This window comes from Ochotona curzoniae, unplaced genomic scaffold, assembly GCF_017591425.1.
Source record: "Ochotona curzoniae isolate NIBS_2020 unplaced genomic scaffold, NIBS_Ocur_1.0 scaffold_274, whole genome shotgun sequence".
NCBI lineage: Eukaryota > Metazoa > Chordata > Mammalia > Lagomorpha > Ochotonidae > Ochotona > Ochotona curzoniae.
In genome coordinates, this window is record NW_024467101.1 from 13302833 (window position 1) to 13329718 (window position 26886).

A 26886-nucleotide genomic window follows, 5' to 3' on the forward strand; every position below is an offset into this window, starting at 1 on the left:
GTAACTTCTTTTTCCAGGTCTTATGTTTGGTCTTGAATTCCTAATAAATTATTTGAAAACAGTGCTGTGGTTGAGAGTCTTGCATCTCTGTGTGCACACAGCCCCAGATCACCCAAGGGAGCCTCGTCTTTCCACTGTGGGCACTCCGCTTCATACTCCCAGGGGCCCAGCTGCATCCCAGAAGTGACATAAGATACATGAACAAGGGGCCCGGTGCGATAGCGTAGTGGTTCAAGTCCTTGCCTTGAACATGCTGGGATCCTATATGGGCTCCGGTTCTAATCCCGGCCCACTTTCCATCCAGCTCCCTACCTGTGGCCTGGGAAAGCAGTTGAGGACGGCCCAAAGTCTTGGGATTGTGTGGGAGACCCAGAAGAAGCTCCTGGCTCCTGGCTTTGGATTGGCTCAGATTGGCTCAGCTCCAGCCGTTAAATTGCAGCTGCTTGGGGAGTGAACCATCGGAGGGAAGATTTTCCTCTCTGTCTCTCCTCCTCTCTGTGTATCTGCCTTCCCAAAATAAATAAATCTTTAAAAAAGAGAGAGAGAGATGTATTTGAAAAAAGAAAAGAGCCTTTCTATCTGCTGTTTACTCAAATGGCTATAGCAGCCAGATTTGGGCCTGGACCCCCACCTGAGTCTCCCATATGAATGACAAGGGCCCAACCCTTGAGCTGTTATCTGCTGCCTGCCAGGAGGTAGGACTCCGGTGAGCACTTGGATACAAAACGTGGGAATCCTAAGCAGCCATTTAACCTGCTGCCCCACAATGTGCCTTCCCCACGTAGGAAATTTCTAAAAAGTTATTTATTTTAGTTATCTGAAAGGCAGAGCGAAAGAGTTCTCCCATCTGCTGGTTCACTCCCCCAAATGCCTCCAGCAGCCAGGGCTAGGGTAGGCCAAAGCCAGGAGCCCACAGCTCAGTCTGGGTCTCTTATCTGGGTAGCAGGGACCCAAGTACTTGAGCCGTCACCCTGCCTCCCAGGCTGTGCATTAGCAGCATATGAATTGGAAGTGGAGCCAGAATTCAAACCAGACACTCTGGCAGGGAATGTGGGCGTCCCAGTGATACCTTTGCACTGCACCAAACTCCCACTCACAATGTTTTAAAACTTCAAAAGCACATGGTAGATTTGAGATGCCCGCTTTCCCTGTTGGAGTGCCCATTCAGCTTCCTTTTAATGCGGCCTGGGAGGCAGCAGGTCATGGCCCAAATACTTGGGTCCCTGCCACTCAGACAAGAGATTTGGATGATTCTTTCTTCTTTTTTTTTTTTTTTTTTTAATTGGAAAAGCAGATTTACAGAAGGAAAGATCTTCCATCTGCTGGTTCATTCCCCAAGTGGCCATTACAGCCAGAGCTGAGATGATCCGAAGCCGGGAGCCTGGAACTTCTTCCTGGTCTCCCACGCGGGTGCAGGGTCCCAAGGCTTTGGGCCATCCTAGACTGCTTTCCAAGGCCACATTAGGGAGTAGTTGGGTGGGAAGCAGGGCAGCAAGGGTTAGAACTGGTGCCCATATGGGATGCTGGAAATACCAGGCAAAGATTTAGCCACTAGACAAGCTATCATTTCGAGCCCAACAATGTTCTTTTTTTTTTTTTTTTTCTTGCTTAAAGCACAGATTTCAGATCCTTATTCACAATCTGTGTCTTGTGTCGCGAGACTCTTAGCCTTTGACTCTTCCAGGAGGTTGCAGGAACTGCTGCAGTTTGCAGACCGCTGACCACATACACATCACAGCCCATCTCTGGTGAGAGCGGAAGGTAGGAAGAGGGCACTGTTTGGAGCTGGGACATTGTCACAATGATTCAGATGCTGGGAATGGTGGCTTGAAGGACAGAGAGGAATTTAAGTATTGGATGGGCTACTTCGATGTACACACCTGTGTGACTTCCTCAGTATCTTTCCTGGCACAGTTCTCCGGGCATGTTAGCTGCAATTGCTGCTATTGCTGAAGAGAGCTCCAGAGACGCTTGTCTTCACCACTTTGAGCAAATTATGTCAGTTCTCTGAACCTGTCCCATGCGCTACAGCAATGGCCACAACTCCTGCGTCAGAAGGTTGCTCCTAGACTGAACGGCAGTGACTATAAAACAGCTCTCTGTGAGCAGGGGCTTGTGGCAGCTTTTGCATGTCTCTGGAGGCAGCAGCCTTGTCCTCCGGCTGAGCTGACGGTGACCTTGCCGAAGTGTGGGTATGCCGTCACCTGAAGGAGTTTAGGAGCTATCAGGAGCTGTACTTTCCACTGGAGGGTGTGTTTTTCCCACGCTGGGACAAACTGTTTCACACACCTGTGCATGGAGCTGGAGCAGCAGAAGGTCAAGGTACAAAAAATGCAGGGGTTTGGAGGACCTACCCCACTCTTCCCCAGGTCCACCTCTGCCTGCAGCTGTCTCGGGCAGTGTCCATAGACCTGTGGACCATCACAGCTAACATGTCTCTCTCCAAGTGGGCAAGGGGGCAGTAACAGCCAGACTGACCATTCCTCACAAAATCCTCCACTCTCCAGGTGCTCTGTTGAAGCCCCAGTGCCTGAGAATTTGACCAGGATGTCCTGGGGAAGGTGTCCCAGTGGCTACGTGAGGGCCAGAGAAGAAGGGAGACGGTAGCTGGGACTAAGTTTCCTCCTGAACTAAGTGACACTGATCTCTCTTTGTCCACAGGTGGTCTTCCTCTCTCCCAACCTGCAGATCCAGCTCACAGCCTGATCCTGCGGTGTGCTGCTGGGCTAACCACTTAACTCCCCTTAGCCCTCATCATCTCCTCTGTCAAAGACTATTTAGAAGTAGGTGTGGGCCCCAATGCAGTAGCCAAATGGCTAAAGTCCTCTCCTTGCACGTGCTGGGATCCCATATGGGCACCAGTTCGTATCTCAGCTGTTCCACTTCCCATCCAGTTCTCTGCTTGTGGCCTGGGAAAGCAATACAGGATGACGGCCCAGGGCCTTGGGGCCCTACACCAATGTGGGAGACCTGGAAGAAGCTCCTGGCTCCTGGCTTTGGATCAGCTCAGTTCCAGCCATTGCAGCTACTTGGGGAGTGAACCAGCAGATGAAAGATCTTTCTGTTTGTCTCTCCCTTTCTCTGCAAAACTGACTTTCCAATAAAAAATTAATAAGTCTTTAAAAAAAAAAAAAGAAGTAAGTGGTGCCAGGTTCTGAGCATGGAAGCCAATGCAGAGTTAGCGCCCAGTCCATTGCCGGCAGCACCATCAGCTGTGCTGCAGCAGCTGCTGCTCCTCCCTTGCGCTACCCCGAGCCCCCACTCAGCAGCTGCCAGGAGCAGCACCCGTTCTTCTGTCTTGTTTTCACTTGGAGGAAACCTATAGAAAAGGAGCTTGGCATTTTGTGAGCCAAATCTTCCTTTCGTTTGCCAGATTTATGCATTTTGAGGGGACTATGCATGAATCACGCATGGTTCTTGCATTAAAATAAACTTTTCAAGATTTGCCCACCCATTTTCATTGGAAAGGCAGATTTACACAGAGAAGAAGAGAAAGATCTTCTATCCTCTGGTTCACTCCCCACATGGCTACAATGATCAAAGCTGAGCCGATCCAAAGCCAGGAGCTTCTTCCGGGTCTCCCACGCAAGGTGCAGAGTCCCAAGGCCTTTGGCAATCCTCTACTGCTTTCCCAGCTTAATGGGAGGTGGAGCAGCTGGGACATGAACCGGTGTACATATGGGATCTTGGGAGTGCAAGGCAAGGAGTTACTCCTTGAGCCATCATGCCAAGCCCTAAAATAAACATGTTTAAACTCATTTTCCTGTGGACCTTGGGAACTGCCCGCATAGAGCCCTCTGCATGATGGAAATATTCTAAACTTACACAGTCCTTGGCCACATGTGCCTACAGAGCATTTGAAACATGGCTAGGCTGACTGAAAAACTCCATGTTTGATGTTATCAACTTCCTTTAATTTCTACTGATTCACCTGAAAATTCCTGGAAACATTCCTGGAAAATTCCATCCAGGGCTCCTCTGTGGGTGGCAGGGACCCACGTTCTTGAGCCATCACCTGCTACTTCCCAGGATGCTCACATAGCAGCGAGCTGGAACTGGAAGCAGACCCAAGACTCAGACCAGGCTGTCTGGTATGGGGTGCAGGGGTCCCCAGCAGTGGCTTACCCCTTGCAGCAAAGTCCACCCCCGTGTCCCTTAATTTTAATGAATTTAAGTAGTTGCATGTGTGTCTTGGTGGCCATCAGACAGCACAGATCTGAAAACCTCAGACCTTACAGAGAGAGGATTAGTGTGAAGCAAGCCCCGGACAAAGCAAGGACAGATTCAGGCGAACATGTCCCTTCCCTTCTCTGGGCCTCAGTTTCCCCACCTCAGGGTTGTTTTGACCTTCTCATTAGCTACAGGGCCTTGCCTGAGGCACCCCCTGGACTTGGAATGACACAGAGAAGCCCTTCCTAATGGATTGCTTCTTCCATGGCCCTGATTGCACCCTCCAAGGACAGGTAGGGAGTGCTGGGGTGCTGGGGTGCTGGGGTGCCAGGGTGCTGGGATGCTGAAACAGAGGTCACAGCCAGGAGATTTCTCTCTGCTTGCCTCTCTTTTTCTGCCTTGCAAATAAGTAATATTGATCTGTTAATTTCGAAAAGCTTCAAGTTAAATATAATCCAGTATTTTGAGAAAGAAGATGATGAGAACTAAGGAAACTCAAATGAACCATGGGCCTGAGTTAATAATCCTAGTATTGGTAATAATAATAATATATTAATATTGGTTCATTAATTACGAACGATGCTTCCTACCAATGTAAGATGTTAATAATACAAGAAACTGAATGGGGGAGAGGATGGAACTCTGAGCTCAGTAAAAACAAGTACACGAAGAGATAATTAAAACAAAAATGACAAACGTGGCCGTCCCCAGATCAGGATTGTTGGAGAGATCACCCTAGCACCCAACAAAAAAGGAGCAATTGCGGAGAGGTGATTCAGCTCTAAATGCTACACGGTGCAAGTGGGGGAGCCCCAACTTGAAGCGCCGGGGACCAGAAGAACTTCCGGTTTAGGAAGCTTTCAGATTTATGAATATTTGCCTACATAGAATGAGATGTCTTGGAGACAGGATCCAAGTCGAAACACGAAATTCATCGATGTTCCGCATACATCTTGTGTATACAACACGAAGGTGATTGTGCACAGTATTTTTAGCACCCTCGTGCTTTTTCTGTGACGAGTCACACAAGGTCAAGTGTGGAATTTTCCACTTGTAGTCCCACGTCAGTGCTCAAACAAAGCCTGATTTTGGAACATTTCAGATTTTCAGGTGAGGGTCACTTGGTCTGTGCAGGAAGTATCCAGAACTGATAACAGGTCAGTAGCGGCCAGGGTGCGAGAGAGAGGGACTGCTGGTGGGTTTAAGGAAACTTCTGGAACTAATGGAAATGTTCTGGAACTGAAGGAAGTACTCATTGCACAAGACTGGGCAAGGACTAAGAGCCACTGAATCATTGACTTCAAAGTGATTAATGTCATGTTACCTGAAGTTCACCCAGGAAAATACTATATGGTCGTTCAGTATGACAGTTCTAAAAATCCTTTATTGTCCTTCAAGTCGGATCCAGGCCTCTGGAGTTCCAAAGTCCACGGTTTTTTTCATAATTCCACACCAGGAAACAAGGAAGGGAGTGATCCTGGTCTAGTAGGGAAGAATAAGCCATGTGCTTGGGAATCAGACTCAAACTTGAACCACCCTGGCTCTGCCAGTGGCTAGCTGTGTGACCTCAGACAAGATCCCTCGCTTCTCCAAACCCGCTTCCTCATCGGCAAGGTGTGTGATGGATGGGACTGTGCCCAGCGTAGACATGGCGGCCGTAGCGGTGGTCATTCCTAGACCCCATGTCCCGCTTGCCCAACAGGGCTGGCAGCTCTGCCCCTCCACACCGGAGTTGAGTCTCAAGTCGAGATTCTGGAATCTGGATGCTGGACTTTCTCCAACTGTCTGTACCACAATGTCAGGATACACTTAAATAGCAGAATGATGGAGAATGATGGACTTAGGACTGTCTATGAAGGACTATACTACCATAATAATACAGGGGAAATCAGAGCAGGTGGGGAGGGGAGAAAGAAAAATCCCAGAGCCTATGGAATTGTATCATCAAATAATAAATTAATTATGTATTTAAAAAAAAGATTATGGGATCTGCCAAGTGTAAAAATCTCCTTGAGCTCAAAGGGGCTGCACACATCCATGTCATTGTTTCCAGCCATCCGTCAAGGGTTATTCCTTCACAAACTCAAGGCCAACTCAGAGTGGGCTGAGGGCAATACAAACAGTCTTATCTCAGAGGCGCAGGCCACCGACTATAAGAAACGCAGTCACTGGTCTCTTCAGCTTTGACTTCAAGATGAAATTCCTTGTCCTGGCTGCTCTGCTCACAGGTAAGCACCCTGCCCCACCCCCAAACCCCGCGCCCCTGAGTGTGTGCTGGGGTCTTCTTCTCCTAGGATAGCACCCCCATAGCCCTGGCCCATAGGCGGGCTGCACCTGAAGTCTCAATTCCAGGTCCCCTCTAGGGAACTCTTGTGTTGGGGTTCTCTTCCCTTAGATGCCCACACATTCTGAATTCTGATAACCCCACACAGAAAGGTCTGCCCATCTTAAGCAGGTGCCACTGCTCTACCTCCCCACCATACCTCCCCGGTGCCATGCTTGACCTTCCGGCATGCACCTTGCCTGGAATTCTTACCTTGCTGCGTCCTTTATTCTTTCCTTTTTCACTTGCCGCAAAACCCAAAGCCCCATACACAGGAACAGTGCTTCTGGTACCGCCTGTTGGATGGATTCATGGGGAATTAGACACCCTGGGATTCTAACCCACCTCTTTCAGCACCCATCCTTCAACTATGCATGCAACATCTGTGGAGAGCTCTGGAGTACCAAGCTCTGGCTTTGAGGCTCAGGTCTCTGAGAGGAACAAGGCATTCTCAGTTTCTTTCTCTATTTCTCGCCATATACACCAGGTCTAGCCTCTGTAGACCTGGCCGGATGAGAGAGAGAGGAGGGCAGAAGCGTCCAGAGAGCAGCCAGGGCAGGTTGGCCACTCCTCTCCGAGTAGTCTTGAGGCCCCTGCTACATGCAGCTGCTGTCGGCTGCCCTGGTGGAGGCCTCTCATGGGCAAGAGGGACCAAAGGCAGCTCTGCCCCTAGTCCAGCCAGGGATGCAGGCACAAGAACTGGGCACAGTGTGTCCAGTGGATGGAAGAAAAGACAAGGGGCTGTGTCAGTCCCAGAGGCTGCTGAGCCACGACCCTGAAAGCCATTGGGTTCCCTCTTGTCTTGGGGCACCGGACCTCACGAGGGATGGCTCCATGCCACCGGCGGAAGGAATTCTGCTCCCCGGGCCTGCTGAACTCAACCTTGGGTAAACACTTAGCCAGCAGCAGGACTGGCCTGCTCAGTCAACAGGCATGTGTTGATCACCGACTGTGTGTCAGGCCCTTTCTTTACTTCATTGATGATTTCATTCATTCAACTTGCCAGGTGTTTATCAAGCACCTACTCTGGTCTAGGAACTTTCTTTTCTTTTTGAAGATTTACTTTTAGTTGAAAGTCATAACAGAGAGAGAGAGAGAGAGAGAGATCTTCCATCTACTGGTTCACTTCCCAAATAGCCACAATAGCCAGAGTTAGGCAGGTCTGAAGCCAGGAGCCAGGAGCTTCCTCCAGGTCTCCCACATGGATGCAGGGTCCTAAGGATTTGAGCTATCCTCTGCTGCTTTCCCAGGCTATAAGCAAGGAAGCCCATTGGAAGTAGAGCAGCTGGGACTAGAATGGCCTCCATCTATTTGGAATGACAGTGATGCAAGACATAGGGTTAGCCTGTTGAGCCACCAGAAAGTTTTCTTTTTCTTTTTTTTTTTAATTTAAAGATTTTATTATTATTTTTTTCATTGGAAAGGCGGATATACAGAGAGGAGAGACAGAGAGGAAGATGATTCACTCCCCAAGTGAGCGCAACGGCCGATGCTATGCCGATCCGAAGCCAGGAGCCTCTTCCGGGTCTCCCACGCGGGTGCAGGGTCCCAAAGCTTTGGGCTGTCCTCGACTGCTTTCCCGGGCCACAGGCAGGGAGCTGGAAGGGAAGCGGGGCTGCCGGGATTAGAACCGGCGCCCATATGGGATCCCGGGTGTGCAAGGCGAGGACTTTAACCACTTGCGCCACCGCGCCGGGCCCAGAAAGTTTTCTTAAAAACAACAACAAAAACAAAAAATACATACTCAGATATATTCTGAGACCTAGGCCTGCTTCAAGGAGGCAACCGGTCTGGTCAAGGCAAGCAGAGGGGGCAGGCGAGGGGAGCTCCAGGGCGCAGGGCAGAGGACCAGCCAGGGTTCAAGTGACTCAACCGTATCCTCCCACAGTCGGTGCCGCCGACAGCGGCGTGGCGCCTCGAAACCTGTTGCAGTTTCGTGGCATGATCCAGTGCACGATCCCTGGGAGCTCCCCCTACTTGGAGTTCAACGGCTACGGCTGCTACTGCGGTCTGGGCGGCTCAGGCACTCCTGTGGATCAACTGGACAGGTGAGTTGACACACCTGCCGGGAAAACGCGGGTGTTGGGCGGGATGGAGTGGGGAACGGACGCCAGCCCGGGAGCTCTTGAAGCAGAGAGAGGGGACTTGCATTTTTGCTAAGGGTGACGGGTTTTCATCCCGCTGGAGAGTTCTAAGGCAATCCTTAGAACGCGAAGGTTGTCAACTAGCTAGTGGAACGATGCTGCCCTCTAGCGTCGGATCGACCAAACTACAAGTCGAAAATATTCAGGAAGAAAAAATGTCCGGAACTTTTTCCCCGTGTGTTTTCCTCCTCAACAAAACAGTATAGCGATCATCAACGTAGTATTTGGATTATATAAGGACTTATAAGTCATCTGGACATGACTTGAGGTATATAACAGAAGGATCTGCCTAGTTCATATGCAGGTGCCCCACAACTTAGGAACTAGAAGGTTTTGGTCTTCCTGAGAAGTCTTGGAACCATCTCCCAGGTGACAGCTATACATGGGCTGTCTGCATTCCTGCGACCACGTTAAGATTCCTTTCAATACGCCTGGGATAAAAAGGCTGGCATCTTTTTCCATTGGGATGACTGTTTTTTCCTGGTACATCTGGCCTGGGTTCCTGTCCAACTGCTCATCAGAAGGCCAAAGTAAACAGGGGCTGCCCAGCTGCCCTGTGCGTGCCCTCTGCCTCAGTTCTCTCTTCTCTGCAGGTGCTGCCAGACGCATGATAACTGCTACTCCGAAGCCCTGAAGCTGAGCAACTGCAAACCCATTTTGGACAACCCCTACACCAATTCTTACTCCTACACGTGTTCCGGCACCACGGTCACATGCAGCAGTAGGTTTTCCAGCTCCCCGCCCAGCAGACGGTCCAGCAGGTCCCCGCAGGCCACCTCCTGATGTCAGCTCTTATAACAACCTCTGGGATAGGTGCTATCATTATCCTCAAGCCAGAGAGGAGGAAACAGACTTGGGACACTAAGCTATTGGCCCCAAGTTCTGCAGCTCCTAAGCAGTGACGTCTGCCTTTTGAACACAGGTCCATAGGGTTGAAAGGTTATTGCTCTTAACTTCCATGGCATGCTACTTAAAACAAAAACAAACAAACAAAACAGAGCTACCATTTATTAGACTCTGATTACAAGCTAGGAGTCCGGAGTAGGTTTTTAGCTTTTGTTTTGTTTTTGCATTGTTTACTTGAAAAACAAGGTGACACGGAGACAGTGATCTTCCACCCATTGGTTCACTCCTCAAACAGCTGCAACAGCTGCAGCTGGGCCAGGCCGAAGCCAAGAGCCTGAAATGCTACTTCTGGTTTTCCAGAGTGGGTGGCAGGGACACAAGCCCTTGGGCCATCTTCCACGGCTTTCCTAGGCCCATCAGCAGGGAGTTGGATCAGAAGCAGAGCAGCCAGGACTCGAACTAGCTGCCCTGACAGGGAATACAGGCATCAGACAGCAGCTTCAGCAGCTGCATCACCATACCGGCCCCTGCTGTATTTTCATTTGCTTTAACTTACCGGTCCTGAATTTGCATTGAGGGAGTGGCCCCCAGCTTATTCCAACACATTCTCCCTGTCCCTGGATTGCAGAAAGCAGGGCCCATATGGCTCAGCCACATCTTCTTCTTCTCCTCCAGGCTCAAACAATGCATGTGAGGCCTTCATCTGTAACTGCGACCGCAATGCTGCCATCTGCTTTTCCAAGGCGCCATACAACGATAAATACAAGAACTGGAGTAACAAAAACTGCTAGGAGTGCCTGCCTCGCCAACACCTTCACCTTACATTGTGCCTTCTAATAAACCAGCTCATTGCAAGACCTCGTGCCGGGAGATGGCTTTCTTCTCTGTTAAAGCTGACTAGGTCTCTGTCCCACCTTTAGGGAACAGCATTCCTCCCGGCCTTGGAAGTGGAACCACCAGGATTCAAGCACTCCAAACCTGGATAATGGCTCACCATAACAACTTAGTGATGGTCTCCACTCTGTCAGGACTGTGTGTCTGTGAATCCTACGTGCACGACCCTTTGAGGGATCGGTCATAGTAGAAAACCTTACTGTTCTAATCTCAAGTCCCTGGCCCAATGATACCATCTCCTGAGCAGAAGAGGAAGGAGTTGAACATACAGTCTTATTTATAACGAATGACTCAGACAGATCTGCCACCTGCTAATTCACTTCTCAAATGCCTGTCGCAGTTGGAACTAAGCCAGGCTCAAGACAGGAGATGGGAATTCCAACCAGTGCTACCAGTGGGTGGCCCAAGCACTCAAATCATGTCTGCCAGATCAGAAGCAGAGTAGCTGGGATCTGAAACAGCAAGGCAGGCACTTGAAGTAGCAGCTTAATCCATTGTTCCCTAGCAGTCACCCTGGGACACACACTCTTAACCGCCTGAAAGAGTGAAGGGAAAGACAAATCTCCCATATGCCTCAAAAGCTGCAACTGGGACCACATGGGATGCCCGCTTCCCAGATAGTGGCTTAACTGGCTATGCCACAATGCCAGCCAGGACTATATACCCTCCCTGTTTGAATGAAAGAAAAGTAGTCTTTTAGGAAATCAGTGCTTCTACTCACAACCCACTTATCTTTATAGATGAAAAAAAAAATGAGAGAAAATAAGAATCAGGTTCGAAAGGCTATAGCTGGGACCTACAGATATTCCCATTATCCCAAGGGTTTGGCAAAGAACAAATCGCTTTAGCAATACTTTAGTTTGCAAGGGCTGGCACTCCTCAGGGGAAGTGGGTTAGGGAAAGTGCAAAGCAAAGGCTCAAGTTTTTTATGTAAGACTTCTTATTGGAAAAGCGGATATACACAGGAGATATACAGAGAAAGATCTTCCATCCGATGGTTCACTCCCTAAGTGGCTGCAACAGCCAGATCCAAAGCCAGCAGCGAGGAGCTTCTTCAGACGCTCCGATGTGGGTGCAGGGTCCCTAGGCTTTGGGCTGTCCTTTACTGCTTTCCCAGGCCACAAGCAGGGAGCTGGACACGAATGAGCGCCCATATGTGATCCCAGCAGGTGCAAGACGAGGATTTAGCTACTCGGCTATCTCGTCGGGCCCAGGTTAAGGTGATTTAAGCGAATAAAAAAACCTAACCCGGCTGAGGGCCTTGTGAACACGGATCACATCCTATCAGCTTCAGTATTTTCATCGCGCCTTAACACACGACTCACGCTCCTTAAAAAAATGTCTAAAGTGCGGGTTGACGTAGCAAAAAAGGAAAAAAAAAAACAAACACGTGGCTGTATTTACATTCCCTGTCACGTGACTCTGGGAGCCCAATTCCGTTCCTCAATGCAACCCACGGCGGGAGGGGTTTCAAGGTAGGCTATGTGATTGGGTAGTATACGAGCACGTGACACCCAAGCGCTCTTTTCTATTGGTGAGTAGCAGCCCAGCCTGGAGGCCTAACCCCACCCACCTCCGCGACCAGCCGGCAGACCCCGCCCCTCTGGCGCCCGCTGGCTTCCGAGTCTGCGCAGGCGCAGCGGCTGCTCCCGGTGGCTCCCGCTTGGCGTCTTCCTCAGGTGTCCGCGGCTGCGAGCGCGGGTGCCAGGCTCCCGGGGCGTTGTTCTTCCCTGAGCGGGAATCCGGCAGGACGGGGTATGAAAAAAGAATGAGAAAAGAGAACCTGCGTAGATGTTTGAGGTGTTCGCCTCTCAGGGCCACCGACCCACCGGCCATTTCCGGTTGTGAGGCAACCGGGTGGATGGTTCTGGAAAGCCCAGGGACAGCCGAGATTGGGTTCCACAAGTTAAAACTTAAGTGTCCACTCCCTCCTTGAGGAAGGATAAGAAAAGGGGGTGTAGTGTCCTTTGGGGGCGCTCTTTTTATCCCCGCCTGGTGAGCTTCGTTTCATCTCAGCCTGGGTCATTTCTGGAAGCTTCAGGAACTTAACGTTTCTTCCTCAACTAGGACAGCTCATTTGCCGCACAGGGTGTCCACAGCATCAGAGCTGGCGGACTCCTGGCCTGGTCACCCCTGGTAGGGTGGGACAAGAGACCTGAGGTCTCCAAGCTTCAGGAACCTCATCTTTCAAAGGAAATGATGGGGCTGTGGGACTTGAGAGCCAGTCTTGTAAAATGCTGCCTGCAGAACAGTTACTGAATATGCGTTCGGGAATATTTGCCTAAGGGGTAAAAGATGCTTTTTTTTTTTAATTGCTTTTTTTAAAAAAAGACATATATTTTTATTGGAAAGTCAGATTACAGAGAGACAGAAAGATCTTCCGTCTGTTGGTTCAGTCCCCAAGTAGCCACAACGGGTCGGTGCTAAGCCAATCTGAAACCAGGAGTTTATTCCAGGTCTCCCACGCGGGTGCAGGGTCCCAAAGCTTTGGGCCATCCTCCGCTGCTTTCCTAGGTCACAAAGCAGGGAGCTGGATGGGAAGTGGACCAGCTGGGATATGGACTGGCGTCTATATGGGATCCCAGCAGGTACAAGGCAGGGACTTTAACCACTAGGCTACCACGCCAGGCCCTTAATTCACTTTTTAACACTGTATCATACTAAGACTTGTTCTAGCAGTTTTTCATAATTGAAACAACAGATTTTTAAAATAAGATTTATTTGGGGTCCTGTGAGATAGCTCAGTTGGCTAACTGACCTCCAAGCGTGAGCTGTGTTCCCCCACATGGGCGACAGGGACTCAAGTATTTGGGCCATCATTAATTGCTTTCCCAGGTGGATTAGCAGAGAGCTGGATCTGAGGCAGAGAGGTTGGGCTGCCAGTATCACAAGTGACAACTCACGGAGCTACAACATTAGCCCTTGTGATTTTTTTCTGTGTTGTGTGTGTGTGTTTTAAACAGATGCAGGAAGTGGAAATGATAACTCTGAGGAAAATCATGGTGAAGTCTAGATTAAGGAGTTTTCATCCAGGGATAAAAGGCTTCCTGTCCCTCTTACCGCAGTGTGTAAGTATGTGGCTGGAACCAGCTTAGTATGTGCCAAGCATTGTTGCCATGAACTTTACCTATGTTATCGTGTAATCTCAAAACAGCCGAGGTGGTAGTATCCTCATTTATAGAGAAAGAGTTTGAAGATTAAATGACTCACCCAAATCGTCCTAACTGGAACTGAAATGCAAGTCACACTACCCTAAGTTTTAATTTTATGTTACCTTTCTTTTCTGAGAAATTGAGGGGAAAAGGTACTCTGCCTTAAATTTTTTTTTCCTTTATAAAATTTTGCTTTGTAGCATTAAGGAAGAAATCTGGCTTCTACAGCTTTGAGTTTCTGCAAGGATAACATAGCTGAAGTGAATTTTTCCATCTGACTAGCCCCTGGGAGAGTTAGACAGTAAGGTGACCCAACTCATCCTAGTTTATGTTTTTTAGAAATTTATTTATTTTTATTGCAAAGTCAGATATATATCGAGAGAGGAGGAAAGACCGAGAGAAATATCTTCCATCCAATGATTCACTCCCCACTCCCCCAGTGGCCACAATAGCTGGAGCTGAGCCGATCTGAAGCTAGGAGCCAGTAGCTTCTTCGCAGTCTCCCAAGCAAGTGCAGGGTTCCAAGGTTTTGCGGCCATCCTCAGCTGCTCTTCCAGGCCACAAGCAGGGAGCTGAAAGGGAAGTGGAGCATCCGGGATAGGAGCCAGTACCCATATGCTGTCCCAGCACAGCAAGGTGAGAACTTTAGACACCAGCTGTTGTGCCAGGCAACATTTGGAATTTTATAAAATGTTAATTAGGGTGATAAAGAATTCATATTTGTTAGTTCTGCTCAAATGCCCAAAGTAGCCAGGGCCATACTGAAGCTGGAAACCATAAATTCAGTCCAGATCTCCCATGGGGTTGGCAGGAACCCCAAAACTCCCAGGCCAGGCATGAGCAGGAAATAAATTCAGGAGCTGGGACTGACTGCGACCCAGGCATTCTCCCATATGAAACATGGATGCTTTAACCACTAGCCCAAACACCTGCCCAAATGACCCAGGTTTTTTTTTTTTTAAGATATATATATATTTTTTTTATCATAAAATCAGATATACAGAGACAGAGAGGAAGATCCTCCATCTGATGTTCATTCCCCAAGTGACCACAACGGCCAGTGCCGCACCGATCTGAAGCCAGGAGCCAGGAACCTTCTCCAGATCTCCCATTTGGGTGCAGGGTCCCAAGGCTTTGGCCCATCCTCGACTGCTTTCCCAGGCAACAAGCAGGGAGCAGGATGGGAAGTGGAGCTGCCGGGATTAGAACTGGCACCCAAATGGGATCCCGGTGTGTTCAAGGTGAGGGCTTTAGCCACTAGGCCACGGCGCCAGGCCCTGACCCAGTTTTTGTTGTTGTTTTTAAATGAAGAGACTTGTTTGAAAGGTATCATGAGAGAGCTCTCCATTTGCTGGCTTATTCCCTAAATGGCTGCAACTTCCCAGGGATTGGCCCATGTTAAACTCAGGGACTCTGAGTCTCAGGGATTCTGGGCGACAGCTTCCCAAGTACTTGAACCATTGTGTATTGCTTTCCCAGGAGCATTAGCAAAGAGCTAAAATGGAACTGGAGCAGCCAGGACTCCCAACAGGATGCCTGTGTTGCGGGTGGCAGTTCACCTGCAGTGCCATGACACAAGCCCCAGACCCAGATTGTAACAGTTACTGGTGCTGACTAGGGATAATTGGGAAATCTAATTTAAAGCACCCTAGGATCCCCGTCTGCCAAAATTGCTGGAGTAAAATTTACAGCCTTGCTCCTCTATGTGATTACTGTTGCACCTGTAGTTGCACAAAGAAAGAAATCTGATTTAAAGATTGTGGGTAATGGGTCTGGTGCAGTAGCCTAGTGTCTAAATAACTTACTTTGCACATGCCAGGATCCCATATGGATGCCAGTTCATGTCCCAGTGGCACACTTCCTATCCAGCTCCCTGCTTGTGGCCTGGGAAGGCAGCCAAGGACGGCCCAAGGCTTTGAGACCCAGAGGAAGCTCCTGGCTCATGGCTTCGAATTGGCTCAGCTCCAACCATTGCAGCCACTTGGGGAATGAATCAGTAGACGATCTTCCTCTGTGTCTCCTCTGTACTCTGTGTATCTGACTTTCTAATAAAAAATAAATTTAAAAAAGATCATGGGTTATCCCAGTTAACTGAAATTTGCTCCCAGGGGAGGTTCAGGGGGAGCTTCTGTTGCCTGCCCCGATTTAGAACAACAGGCTGTGACTCGTGTGCTGCACTCTGCAGTGTGCGCTGACTCTCTGGCTAAAGCAGTGAGCCAACAAGTCTAGCTCCTCTGCTCAGCAAAAACAAATCAATGAAAGGAACTGAGGAGTTAGCCGTTTCCTCTCTAGAAACCACATTCAAAAAGCAAGTGTCTCATTTTGACAACTGAAATCAAATAAAAATTCTTAGAGTGTAATCATGAAGACCGTTGTCTTTTAGCTGGTTAAAATACACAGCCATTGGTGTGTCCTTTTCAAATGATTCCTTTATTCCTTGGTTAATAAAGCACTGTTTCATACCACTGCTCATCTTTTCAAAGAAAATCAAAGTGGTTCAGTTAAACCCACTTAGCCATTTGGAATTATAAATTAAGTCAACTCCCCTGGGTTAGCACTCCAGAGACCAGCGTGGCCTGCTCATTTCCCAGTCCGTGTCTTCTGCCAGGCGACGTAACAAGGACATTTCTGCATTTTCCCCACGAGGAGCAGCTGCTCCTCTGAAGTGGTCTCGGGAGGCGGGTCTCAGCCTGCAGATGACCTCTTGGCTTGAAACCTGCCTGGCAGGGAGGCGTTGGTGTGCTGCCCTCCCGGCCTCAGGGAGCTTCATTCCTAAACGGGAGGAGTTTGTAGGGATCTGAACAGAAACGAAAGGAGTTAATGCCGTGACGGGCTGGAAGCAAGGTAAAGGGAATGAATGTTGGTGCACAGTGGGCCAAGCCACTGCTGGGGACACGGACATCCCAGAATGAAGTGCATGGGTGTTGAGTTCTACCTCTGCTTCCCTTTTGGCTTCCTGCTAATGCCCTTGGGTGGCAGCAGATGAGGACCCGTCTAGGTACCCACCACCCACGTGGAGACCCAGACGACAGGACTTCTGGCTCCTGGCTTCAGCTTGCTCCAGTCCCAGCTGATATGGGCATTTAAAGAGTGAATTCAGCAGATGGAAGACCTCTCCTTATTGCTCTGCCTTTCAAATAAACACATACATCTATATGAGGAAGGAAATGTGAACAGCTGCCTTCCACGCAGAAATCCGTAGCACTTAGGACATGGAAGGATGCCCACTACTACTCAGTGCCTGAACACAGAATGTAATAAAACACCAAGTACACCTCAACTCTACTTCTGCTATTAGACCAGAATGTTACATTTTGGGTATCTCAGTGGTGAGGTTATATATATATATTTTCTGTGTCATCTCACCTTTCTGTGATAATTTGTATTATTCTAGGGATATGAGACTTAGAAGTGCATCATTAAGTGGTTGTGCAACCAGGACTTCTTGGGTGCTGGCAGTGTCTGTTTCATCTGGAAAAAGCTTAGTCTTTGTAAAGTCCACTTGTGACACGTGCACTTCTCTGTACTGTATGGTCTGTGTACCTAAAGCAGTTTTTAAAAGTGAATGTGCAAGAACTCTTATTGCTGGAGAAGACTGCAGAATGTTCCGCCACACTGGAAGACAGTTTGACGGAATGATCATCAATCTGCTAGTTCACTCCCCAGATGACCACGATGGCCTGGGCTAGGCCAGGTCAAAGCCAGGAGCCAGGAATTCCATCCAGGTCTCCCACGTCGAGTGGCAGGTGCCCAAAAATTTATACCATCTTCTGCAGCTTCCCAAACAAATTAACAGGAGGCTGGACCAAAAGTGAAACAGCCAGGACTTAAACCAGAGCGCATATGAAATGCCAGCATTGTAAGTGGTGACATAACTTATGGTGCCACAATGCCAGACCCTTTAAATCTACTCTATAATAACATTAAAATATCAGGACAAAGTGTCTGAAAAAGCAGTGATGACAGGGAGATAATTTTTTTTCAACTCAGAAACAACCTTGTGACCAGTTATGTGCCAGTGTTGGCTTTAAACATTTAAAACATTTTTATTTTTATTTTATTTTTATTGCAAAGTCAGATATACAGAGAGGAGGAGAGACAGGAAGATCTTCCGTCCGGTGATTCACTCCCCAAGTGACCACAACAGCCGGTGCTGTGTCGATCCGAAGCCAGGATCCAGGAACTTCTTCCAGGTCTCCCACATGGATGCAGGGTCCCAAGGCTTTGGGCCATCCTAGACTGCTTTTCCAGGCCACAATCAGGGAGCTGGATGGGAATTGGGACTGCCAGGATTAGAACTGGGACCCAAATGGGATCCCAGTGCGTTCAAGGCGAGGACTTCAGCTGCTAGGCCACCACGCCAGGCCCAAAATATTTTTATTTTTATTTGAAAAGCAGTGACAAAGGGAGAGAGAGATCTTCCATCCACTGATTTGACTTCTCAAATGACTGCAGTAGCTAAACCCGGGCAGGCTGAAGCCAGGAGCCAGGACGCTCCTTCCAGGTCTCCCAGGAGGGAGGCAGGGAGCCAGGGTCTGTTGTTTGCTCTCCCAGCATGTGCAGGAGCAGGAGGCTGGAGCAGAAGTGGAGCTGGGACGTGCTTCCAGGTACTCTTTCACAGACATGAGTGTCCCAAGCAGCAGGTAAAGCCATTGCGTCACAATGCCTGTCCTGGTACAGATACTTGGGAAAATAGCTGGTCGCTCCTCAAAAGTTAAACACAGAGTTATCATGTGACCCCACAATTCTGCAACTAGGTATATATTCAACAACTAAAAACATACTTCTGCATAAAAACTTGTACTGTTGATTACTTCCCAATTCAAGGTTGTGTTGGGTAGCTTCTCCGAGGCTCTGAGGTTAAACCTGTAACCAGAGAGAATACACGTGAGAGCTCTCTAGATCTAGAAAAGATAAGCCAAATGGGGAACCTCTGGAACTCCCCATCCTGCGAAAGTGGCAGTTACTCCTCTGCCCACGTCACTTCCTGCAAAGATATGTATAGTAGCATTATTCTAATATCCAAAAACTGGATACAACTTAACTGATTGTTAACTGATGGGTGTATAATATATTGTGTCATCTAGTGGATTATGGAAAAATAAAAAGGAATGTAGGGTCTGGCACCGTGGCCTAGCAGCTAAAGCCCTCACCTTGAACTCAAAGGGATCCCATATGGGTGCCAGTTCTAATCCCGGCAGCCCCACTTCCCATCCAGCTCCCTGCTTGTGGCCTGGGAAAGCAGTCAAGGATGGCTCAAGCCTTGGAACCCTGCACCCATGTGCGAGAGCTGGAGGAGGTTCCTGGCTCCTGGCTTTGGATCGGTGCAGCACTGGCCATTGTGGTCACTTGGGGAGTGAATCATCGAACAAAGATATTTCTCTGTCTTTCCTCCCCTCTCTATATATCTGACTTTGCAATAAAAATAAAGAAAATTTTAAAAAAGAAATGTAGTACTCAAATATTTTAGAGTCTGGATGAACCTGGAATATACTGTGCGAAGTGCAGACACCAGACACAGGGCTCGCGTGCTTTATGAGTCCATAAGATGAGCTGTTGCAGGGCTGGGGGTGCGGAATGCCTGCCGCTGGGCACGGGCTCTCTCCCTGGGCTGGCGAACGTGTTCGTGAGTTAGTGCTGATCACCGTATGACTTTGTGAGTGTAATAAAACCAGTCAGTTGTACCTATTTCAAGAGTAAGCCTTACGATATATGAATAACACCTCTTATGAAGCTGTTACTTTTTTAAAAACAGAAAAAAAGGGCAGATCCTAGAACACTTAATATTTTAAATATATATGTGCCGTGTCTAGAATTTGAAAACATTAGTCCTTCACACACTACAGCTTGATGTACATTAGGAAATCAGTTTGAATTCAGAGTGGCTACCCATTAAGAAGCCTAGGGCCCTCTCTGTTTTGTTAGAACACCCCACTACTCTGTCACATGGAACTGGAACCTGGGAAGGCATTTACCTTTAGCAGCAGATTTGCATTGAAAGGTCTTGTTGTGGATCAGGAACATCGGGCTGCGCTCAGTGCGGGTCTATTAAAGGCAGCAGTTGTCCACAGCGAGCATTCAGCTTTAGACATGCCAGGTCATCTGACCGTGTAGGCCCAATGTTCAGTATTGCGATTGGTAGCTTCTTGTCCTGAGCCGTGAGGATAAACCTATAACCAGAGTACACCTGTCCAGGGAGAAGACGCATGTAACAGATCTCTCTGGATCTGGCAAAGGGCAAACCAAATGGGGAATCTCTAGGGCTCCCCATTCCCACCTAAGGGGCAGTTACCCCACTGACCAGTCACCTGCAAGGATGAGCCCACCACCAAGAGGGCATCAGCTTCTTTTACACGCCTGTGCACAAAATCAACTTTGTCAGGGTTTACAGTGTCCCCAAAGAAAACAACATCTGGTTTCAGAGGACCTCCACATCGGATGCAGGTCGGCACGTGGAAGCTCTGCACCTGCTCCTCGGAGAGAAAGACGTCACCATCAGGAGCCAGGCCGTGGGCCTCAGCACTCCATTGGGGGTTCAGGGCTTGGAAGCGCTCCTGCAGCAGCCCCCGGGGAGTCTGCTCACCACACTCCAAGCACAGGACCCTGAAACCGAAAAAGAACCAGCTACATAGGTTGCCTTAAAAAGCCTGCAGCTACCAAGATGGTTCATACCCAACCACTTTTCAGCTCCTCCATCACTGTTCTCTTCTCCTCACACAATTTTTCTGTTATCGAATTTGTACTTTCTGAAAGGCAGAGAGACAAAACAGATTTCCCACTCACTGGTTCATTTGCAAAATGTCTGCAACAGTCAAGGCTAGCCAGGCTGAAGCCAGGAGCTAGGAACTCAATCCAGGCCTCCCATGTGAGTGGAGCCGGCACCTGTGGCCGCCCAGGATGCCCAGGAGCAGAAAGCTGGAAACAGAAGTGGAGCCGGGACTCAAACCCAGGCACTCTGACATGTGATACAGCCAGTCCAAGTGCCATCTTAACTACAAATGCCCACACCGTCTCATCATTTTAGACATATTCCTCCAGGATACTACCCTGTTTCTCACCTTCCTTTCAGTGCCAGCCTCGTAGAGTGAGTCCCTGGCTCTCCCCCAGCTGCTGCACTTGCCATCCAGCTCCCTGTTTGCGGCCTGGAAAAGCAGCAAAGGATGGCTCAAAACCTTGAGACCCTGCACATATGTGGGAGACTTGGAGGAAGCTTCTGACTCCTGGCTTCAAATCAGTTCAGCTCCAGCCATTGTATGGATGTGAACCAGCATGGAAGATCTCTTTGTCTTTCCTTCTCCCTATAAGTCTGATCTGCCTTCCCAATAAAAATAAATAAATCTTAAAACATAAATAACAGAAAAAGGACTGACACAGGATTACTCATGGGACAGAACTACAGTTCCCCAAAGTAGCAGCTCGCTCACAGATATGCTCTAGGGTTTTTTCCCCTTCCCCGTTCTCCACTCCCAATCCCTCACTGAGTTTACTGTAATCAACTCCAAAATAAACAACTTGCTCCCTAATCCTCTCAGAGTGAAACAAGACAACCATGACCAAGGCAGCTACTGTCCATGTTCTCATTTTTACGTTCAACCAGCACCTGTGCATGCATCCATGGAGCTCTGTCAGCCGCTGACTCCCTGCCTTGGTGTGCAAGGCATCCACATTCTGAGTCACCAACCAGTGCAGCTTGCCGAGCTTCTCCCAGTTGCTCAAAGCCCAGTGAGCAGGGTTTGGCTGGTGGGAAGAAAACTGAGGCCAGCCCACGAAGTTTCTGGCCCAGTACCGCTGGCGGACCGGAGCACTGCGTACAAAGTCGATGTGCTGGATAGGCCTCCGGTTGGTGCGTGCGTAGAGTCCCACCTTGTCGGACCGATAGTCTGGAATCCCCGACTCCGTGGAGATCCCTGCCCCGGTCATTACAAGGACTTTCTTGGAAAGGCTGACGAAGCGCTGTAACTCTCTGACCTGCTCAGGATCCACAGGAGGACTTGGAGGCACAAATAACTCGGCAGATACATGCGAACATGGCCGGCTGACATTGGTGACCCAAAGGCCTTTGCCTGAGCGGATGGTCAACCCACAGCTCACCCACATTCTAGAGAAAAAGAAACTTCAGGTCAACAACTGGTTTTATTAATTTTTTTAGGATTTATTTTTTTTTTTAATTGGAAAGTCAGATTTACTCAGAGAAGGAGACAGAGAGAAAGGTCTTCTGTCTGCCAGCTCACTCCCCAGGTGGCTGCAATGGCTGGAGCTGAGCAGATCCGAAGCCAGGAACCAGCTTTTTCTGGTCACCCACACATTAGGGACTTAACCACTAGGCTACCGTGCTGGGCCTGGTTTTATTAATTTTTTTTTTTTAAGACTTACTAATTTCAAAGGCAGATGGAGAGAATCTTCATTCTACTGGTTCATTGCTCAAAGGCTACAATAGCCAGATGTGGTCCAGCAGAAGTCAGCAGCCAGGAACTCCATGGTCTCGCACATGTGTGGTAGGGGCCCAAGCAGGTGGACTCGGACCGTTAGTCCACTGCCTTCCCAGATACATTAGCAGGGAGCTGGATCAGAAGCAGAGTAGCCAGGATTCAATCAGTATTTCACTAAGGTGTGGTGACATTGGAAGTGATAGTTTAATGCCACAGCACCAGTCCCAGGTACAGGTTTTAAACAATAAAGGTAGGGCCTGGCACAATGGCTAAGTGGCTAAATCCTTGCCTTGTGCGTGCCAGGATCCCATACGGGCACCAGTTCATGTCCCTCCACTTCCCTTTCAGCTCTCTGCTAGAGGCCTAGGAAAGCAGTAGGGAAGGTGCCAGGCCTTGAGACCCTGTACTTGCATGGGAGCCCCAGAAGCAGCTCTGGCTTCGGATTGGCTCAGCTCCACTTCGAGTGACCCAGCAGATGGAAAATGTTTCTGTTTCTCCTTCTCTCTGTAAATCTGACTTTCTGATAAAAATAATTATTTTAAAAAAAGAAAAGACAGGGCCCAGCACGATAGTGTAGTGGTTAAAGTCCTTGCCCTGCATGCATGCCCAGGATCCCATTTGGGTGTGGGTTCTAATCCTGGCAGCTCCGCTTCCCATCCAGCTCCCTCCTTGTGGCCTGGGAAAGCAGTCTAGGACGGCCCAAAGCCTTGGGACCCTGCACTTGCATGGGAGACGTGGAAGAAGTTCCTGGATCCTGGCTTCAGTTCAGCTCAGCTCCAGCCATTGTGGTCACTTGGGGAGTGAATCACCAGATGGAAGATCTTCCTCTCTGTCTCTCCTCCTCTCTGTATATCTGACTTTGCAATAAAAATAAATAAATCTTAAAAAAAAAAGACAGTAACACACAACAGCGTCTCCGGAAGCCTGATTATATCATTGAGTCATGTTTTATTCACATGACTGCACCTACCTGTCTTCAGACTTATTTAAAAAGCAGAGTGGGGGTGGGGGGAGATCGCTTCTCGACCTTTTGGCTAAGATCAAGTTACACTGACCTATGTGTTTAGCTAAACCCTTCCTTGGTGGGGTGGGGGTGGGGACGACAGTGTGTTCCATAAACCCACTTCCCTGTGTTATAAATGAGAATTGTATCTCCCTAAGTATGGCGGACCTCACGGACACCGCGGCACAGGGCTTTCAGGCTTCTGATTTCATGCGTGTAATTCAGCTCACATACACCTCATAGGTTCGCACACGCTACCTTCCTCCGTGGTGGCCGCCTGCCCCTCCGAGGCGACAACGAGGGGCACCTCAAGGCACCGTCCGGCGTCCTGGAACCCACGGCCAAGAAAACCCCGCTGAAAACACGCCGCGCAGGAACGGCGGCTCTTCCCCAAGTCGCGCCGAGAGGAAGGAGGAGAAATGGAATCGCTTACAAATTATGCACAACTTGCAGGAACCTGCCGACAACTCACCTTTCGCAGCTCAAAGGGGACACTTGACGCCGAACTGCAAGACCGCCTCCTGTACTGGCATTCTGGGAAGTGTAGTCCGCGCCGCTGGGGTGATGCAAAGAAAACTACAAGTCCCACCATCCTCAGGGTCTCACCCTGAAGGGACTCGGTTCACTCAGCAGCGACCCCTGTCGTCAACCTTTCAGAATAAGAGGTAAGTGAGCCTCTCTGTATTGGTGTCCTGAGTGCAAAATATGGCACTCAAGATGATGTTAGCAGAAGCTTTCATAATATTTAAGACAGAAGCCTTTGGGCCTGGTGCGGTAGAATAGTGGCTAAAGCCCTCGCCTTGAACAGGCCAGGATCCCATATGGGTACAGGTTCTAATCCAGGTGGCCCCACTTCCCATCCAGCTCCCTGCCTGTATCCTGGGAAGACAGTCGAGGACGGCCCAAAGCCTTGGGACCCTGCACCCGTGTGAGAGGCTCTGAAGAGGCTCCAGGCTTCTGGCTTGGCATTTGCTCAGTTTCGATTGTTGCCGCCACTTGGGGAGTGAATCAGCGGACAGAAGATCCTCCTCTCTGACTTTCCTAATGATGATAATAATACAATATTAAATAAATTATTCAATACAGTGCTTGTCTCTCCCTCCATGGAGATTCTGATGTGAAGGTGGATCCGTCGTCTGTCTACTGGTACATTCTACAAGTGGTCACTGTGACCAGGACCCAGGCCAGGCAGCCAGGAACTCCATCCAGGTCTCCTACATAGCTGACAGGGGCTCACGGCATTTTCTGCTTGTTCCCCAGGCACATAGCAGAGAGCAAGATCAGAAGTGGAACAGCTGGGACTCTAATTGACTGGTGCCACAGGAGGTAGCTTAACGTGCAGTGCTATAACCGTGCCTCCCCACCTGGATTTTATTACGAAAAATTTCAAAACTGTATTCTTTTTTTAAAATTTCCAAAGTGAATGAACATCATTAATAGCAGCTGGCTGGGAATACAGACTCAATGTCCTTTTAGACTCTGAAGGATCTGATGATAGGAGGAAGTTCACCGGCTCTCAGTTTTTCTCGGAGTGCTGGAAAGTCATCTGTGGAGCATGGAGTCAGACAAGACAGCTGGCCAAACAGTCTCGTGCAATAGTTACTGACAGCATGTAATGAACCACGCAATCAAGACATCCTCAAGGGACAGACTGTGCCTTTACAATACCCTTGTGAGATTAGGCTCTCTGTTTTTGAAGATTTATTTTTACTTATTTGAAAGAGTTACAGAAAGAGAGAAAACGAACTTGATTCAGAACTGGGTCAGAACTGGGCCAATCTGAAGCCAGGAGCCAAGAGCTTCTTCCAGGTGTCTCAATATGGGTGCAAGGCAAGCAAGGACTTGGGCCATCCTCTGCTGCTTTTCCAGGCACGTCGGCAGCGAGCTGGATAGGAAGTGGAGCTGCCAGAACTCAAACTCGTGCCAATATGGCATGCTAGCACTGCAGGTGGCAGCTTAACCCACATGCCACGGCACCAATCCCTAAGGTCAGCCTTTATGTTCGCAACTTCACGAAAATCATTAAATCCCCGATGGAATTAAAGTAAAACAATCTAAACAGGGGCCAGGGTCATGCTGTAGTAGGCTAAGAGCTCCACCTAATTCACCAGCATCTCACATAGACACCAGTTGGAATCCCAGCTGTTCCACTTCCCATTCAGCTCCCTGCTACTGTTCCGGGAAAATAAAAACTGAAACCCCCTAATGTAATAGAGGGACCCAGTCTCTTGTCTGTGTTCCTTAGCACGGGGTGCCTTCACCTGCTGTTTATTAGAAGGGACGCACTGACTTCCGGGGGTCGTGATCCAGCTAGCCCGAGACTCAAGGAGTCATTGGTTCTCCAAAGGTCAGACCCTTGATGGTCAGTGTTGTCCTGGGGGGATTTGCAGAATGTGACTTCCACCTTTGCATCACTCCTGAACCAACTAGAGCCCACCCGCTGATCATCAGTTCCCTGACCAATCACTGACCAAGCCTGGATGGACCCTGGGAGCCACTGCATTCCAGGAGCCCTTTCAGCCCTGAGTCCTCAAGGAGCGCAGGAATTAAGTGATAGCATCCAGCTCTGCACTCGGGACTGGTCCAGCTCCTGTGCTGAAAGGAAAAGGTCCACAGGAAACCGTTATTTGGATTAGACACACAATTCCCACATGATCCGACACTTCCAGTTTTTAGGCATAGCACGAAGGAATTGAAAAACAGAAATTCAAAGCGATGTCTGTATAACCAAAAGCAAGCAGTATGATGCACAACACCCAAAGGCGGAAACCTCAAGTGCGTCCACGGAAGCGTGGAATGAATGAGCAAAATCCCACTCAGAGAAAAAGGACATGCGACCCGCACCACAGGGCGGTTGGCTCAGGGAAGCCAGCCAGCCAGGCCCCAGAGGACAGCGCTGCGATGTCACTGGGTCCGACAGAGGCAGAGTGGACATCTCCACAGAGCAGGGAAGGAGCCAGCTGCCCAGGCGGCGGTGTGACACGCGGGGCGTTTTCACCGTGGAATAAACAAAGCTCTGGTGACGAACGGCGGCGCTGCTCACACGACACTGTCGCCGCATCCCTGCGCCCCTGAAGTAACACCTTGGAAACACACAAACTACACATGAATTCCACACGAGAGTAGGACATGCCAGAGACGGGAACACCCGTGGGAGGAGCCCGGCGACCCCCAACACCGCCCGGCTCAGCCACCTCCTTCATCCCCGCCGCCTCCCAATATTAGCATATTCTCCCTCCCACAGTGCTTTGCTGCATGCCCCACCAAAACGCGTTGATGAAATCACAGCCCGAATTTCCAGAAACCGCCCACATGTTCCCACAGACGTCTTTAAATACACATCTTCTTTTCAAACAGACAATAATTGTAAGTGTTTCAGGGAACCTGAGCCTCGCCTTTCCGTAACGGGAGCCGGGAGGCTTGGGGTCGCTGGCGGCTGCAGCGCTGACCCAGCTTTGCGCAGTGGCAGTATCGTAGCCAATGAGGTTTATCCGAGGCGCGATTATTGCTAATTGAAAACTTTTCCCAATACCCCGCCGTGACGACTTGAAATATAGTCGGCATTGGCAATTTTTGACAGTCTCCCCGGAGACTGAACATGCTTGTTGTGCATAAAAGAAAAGCTTATCGTAATGGATAGGGTTTTTTATGTGGCGCTTTGGAAATACATCCCGGCGTTTTATTATTTTACATTGGTATTTCGTTTTCTAGGTATTTGCAGACGATCTGAAGGGTTTTTCAGGTTTCCCCGGTTTCGCGTTTCTTGGTTTTCATTTTTCGGCAGTCGAGTGTTATTCGTGATGCGTTTTTCCTGTTTTTAAGTCGTAGTGGTTCTTGGGAATGTTTCTTGCCGGCGTTGTACTAGCACACTACGTTTCCTCCCTTTGGGTTTTCATTCTGAAGTTCCTTTGGAAGGGCCCGGCGT

At 49.2% G+C, this 26886-nt stretch overlaps 2 protein-coding genes and 1 non-coding gene across 3 annotated transcripts; 2 read left to right on the forward strand and 1 right to left on the reverse strand.

The window, feature by feature from the left end:
* Positions 1-6364: 6364 nt before the first annotated feature.
* On the forward strand, positions 6365-10274 carry PLA2G1B (phospholipase A2 group IB). Its single transcript, XM_041003890.1, has 4 exons — positions 6365-6398; positions 8382-8541; positions 9231-9358; positions 10159-10274. Exons 1-4 carry the CDS (start codon positions 6365-6367, stop codon positions 10272-10274), a joined length of 438 nt encoding a protein of 145 aa, XP_040859824.1.
* Positions 10275-18993: 8719 nt separating this feature from the next.
* Positions 18994-23740, reverse strand: SIRT4 (sirtuin 4). Its single transcript, XM_041003871.1, has 4 exons — positions 23434-23740; positions 21130-21627; positions 19838-20132; positions 18994-19716 (listed from the first exon to the last, which is right to left on the reverse strand). Exons 2-4 carry the CDS (start codon positions 21624-21626, stop codon positions 19564-19566), a joined length of 945 nt encoding a protein of 314 aa, XP_040859805.1. The 5' UTR covers position 21627; positions 23434-23740; the 3' UTR covers positions 18994-19563.
* Positions 23741-26412: 2672 nt separating this feature from the next.
* On the forward strand, positions 26413-26553 carry LOC121172128. Its single transcript, XR_005886208.1, has one exon. It is a non-coding gene; the product is annotated as a U4 spliceosomal RNA (small nuclear RNA).
* Positions 26554-26886: the final 333 nt, after the last annotated feature.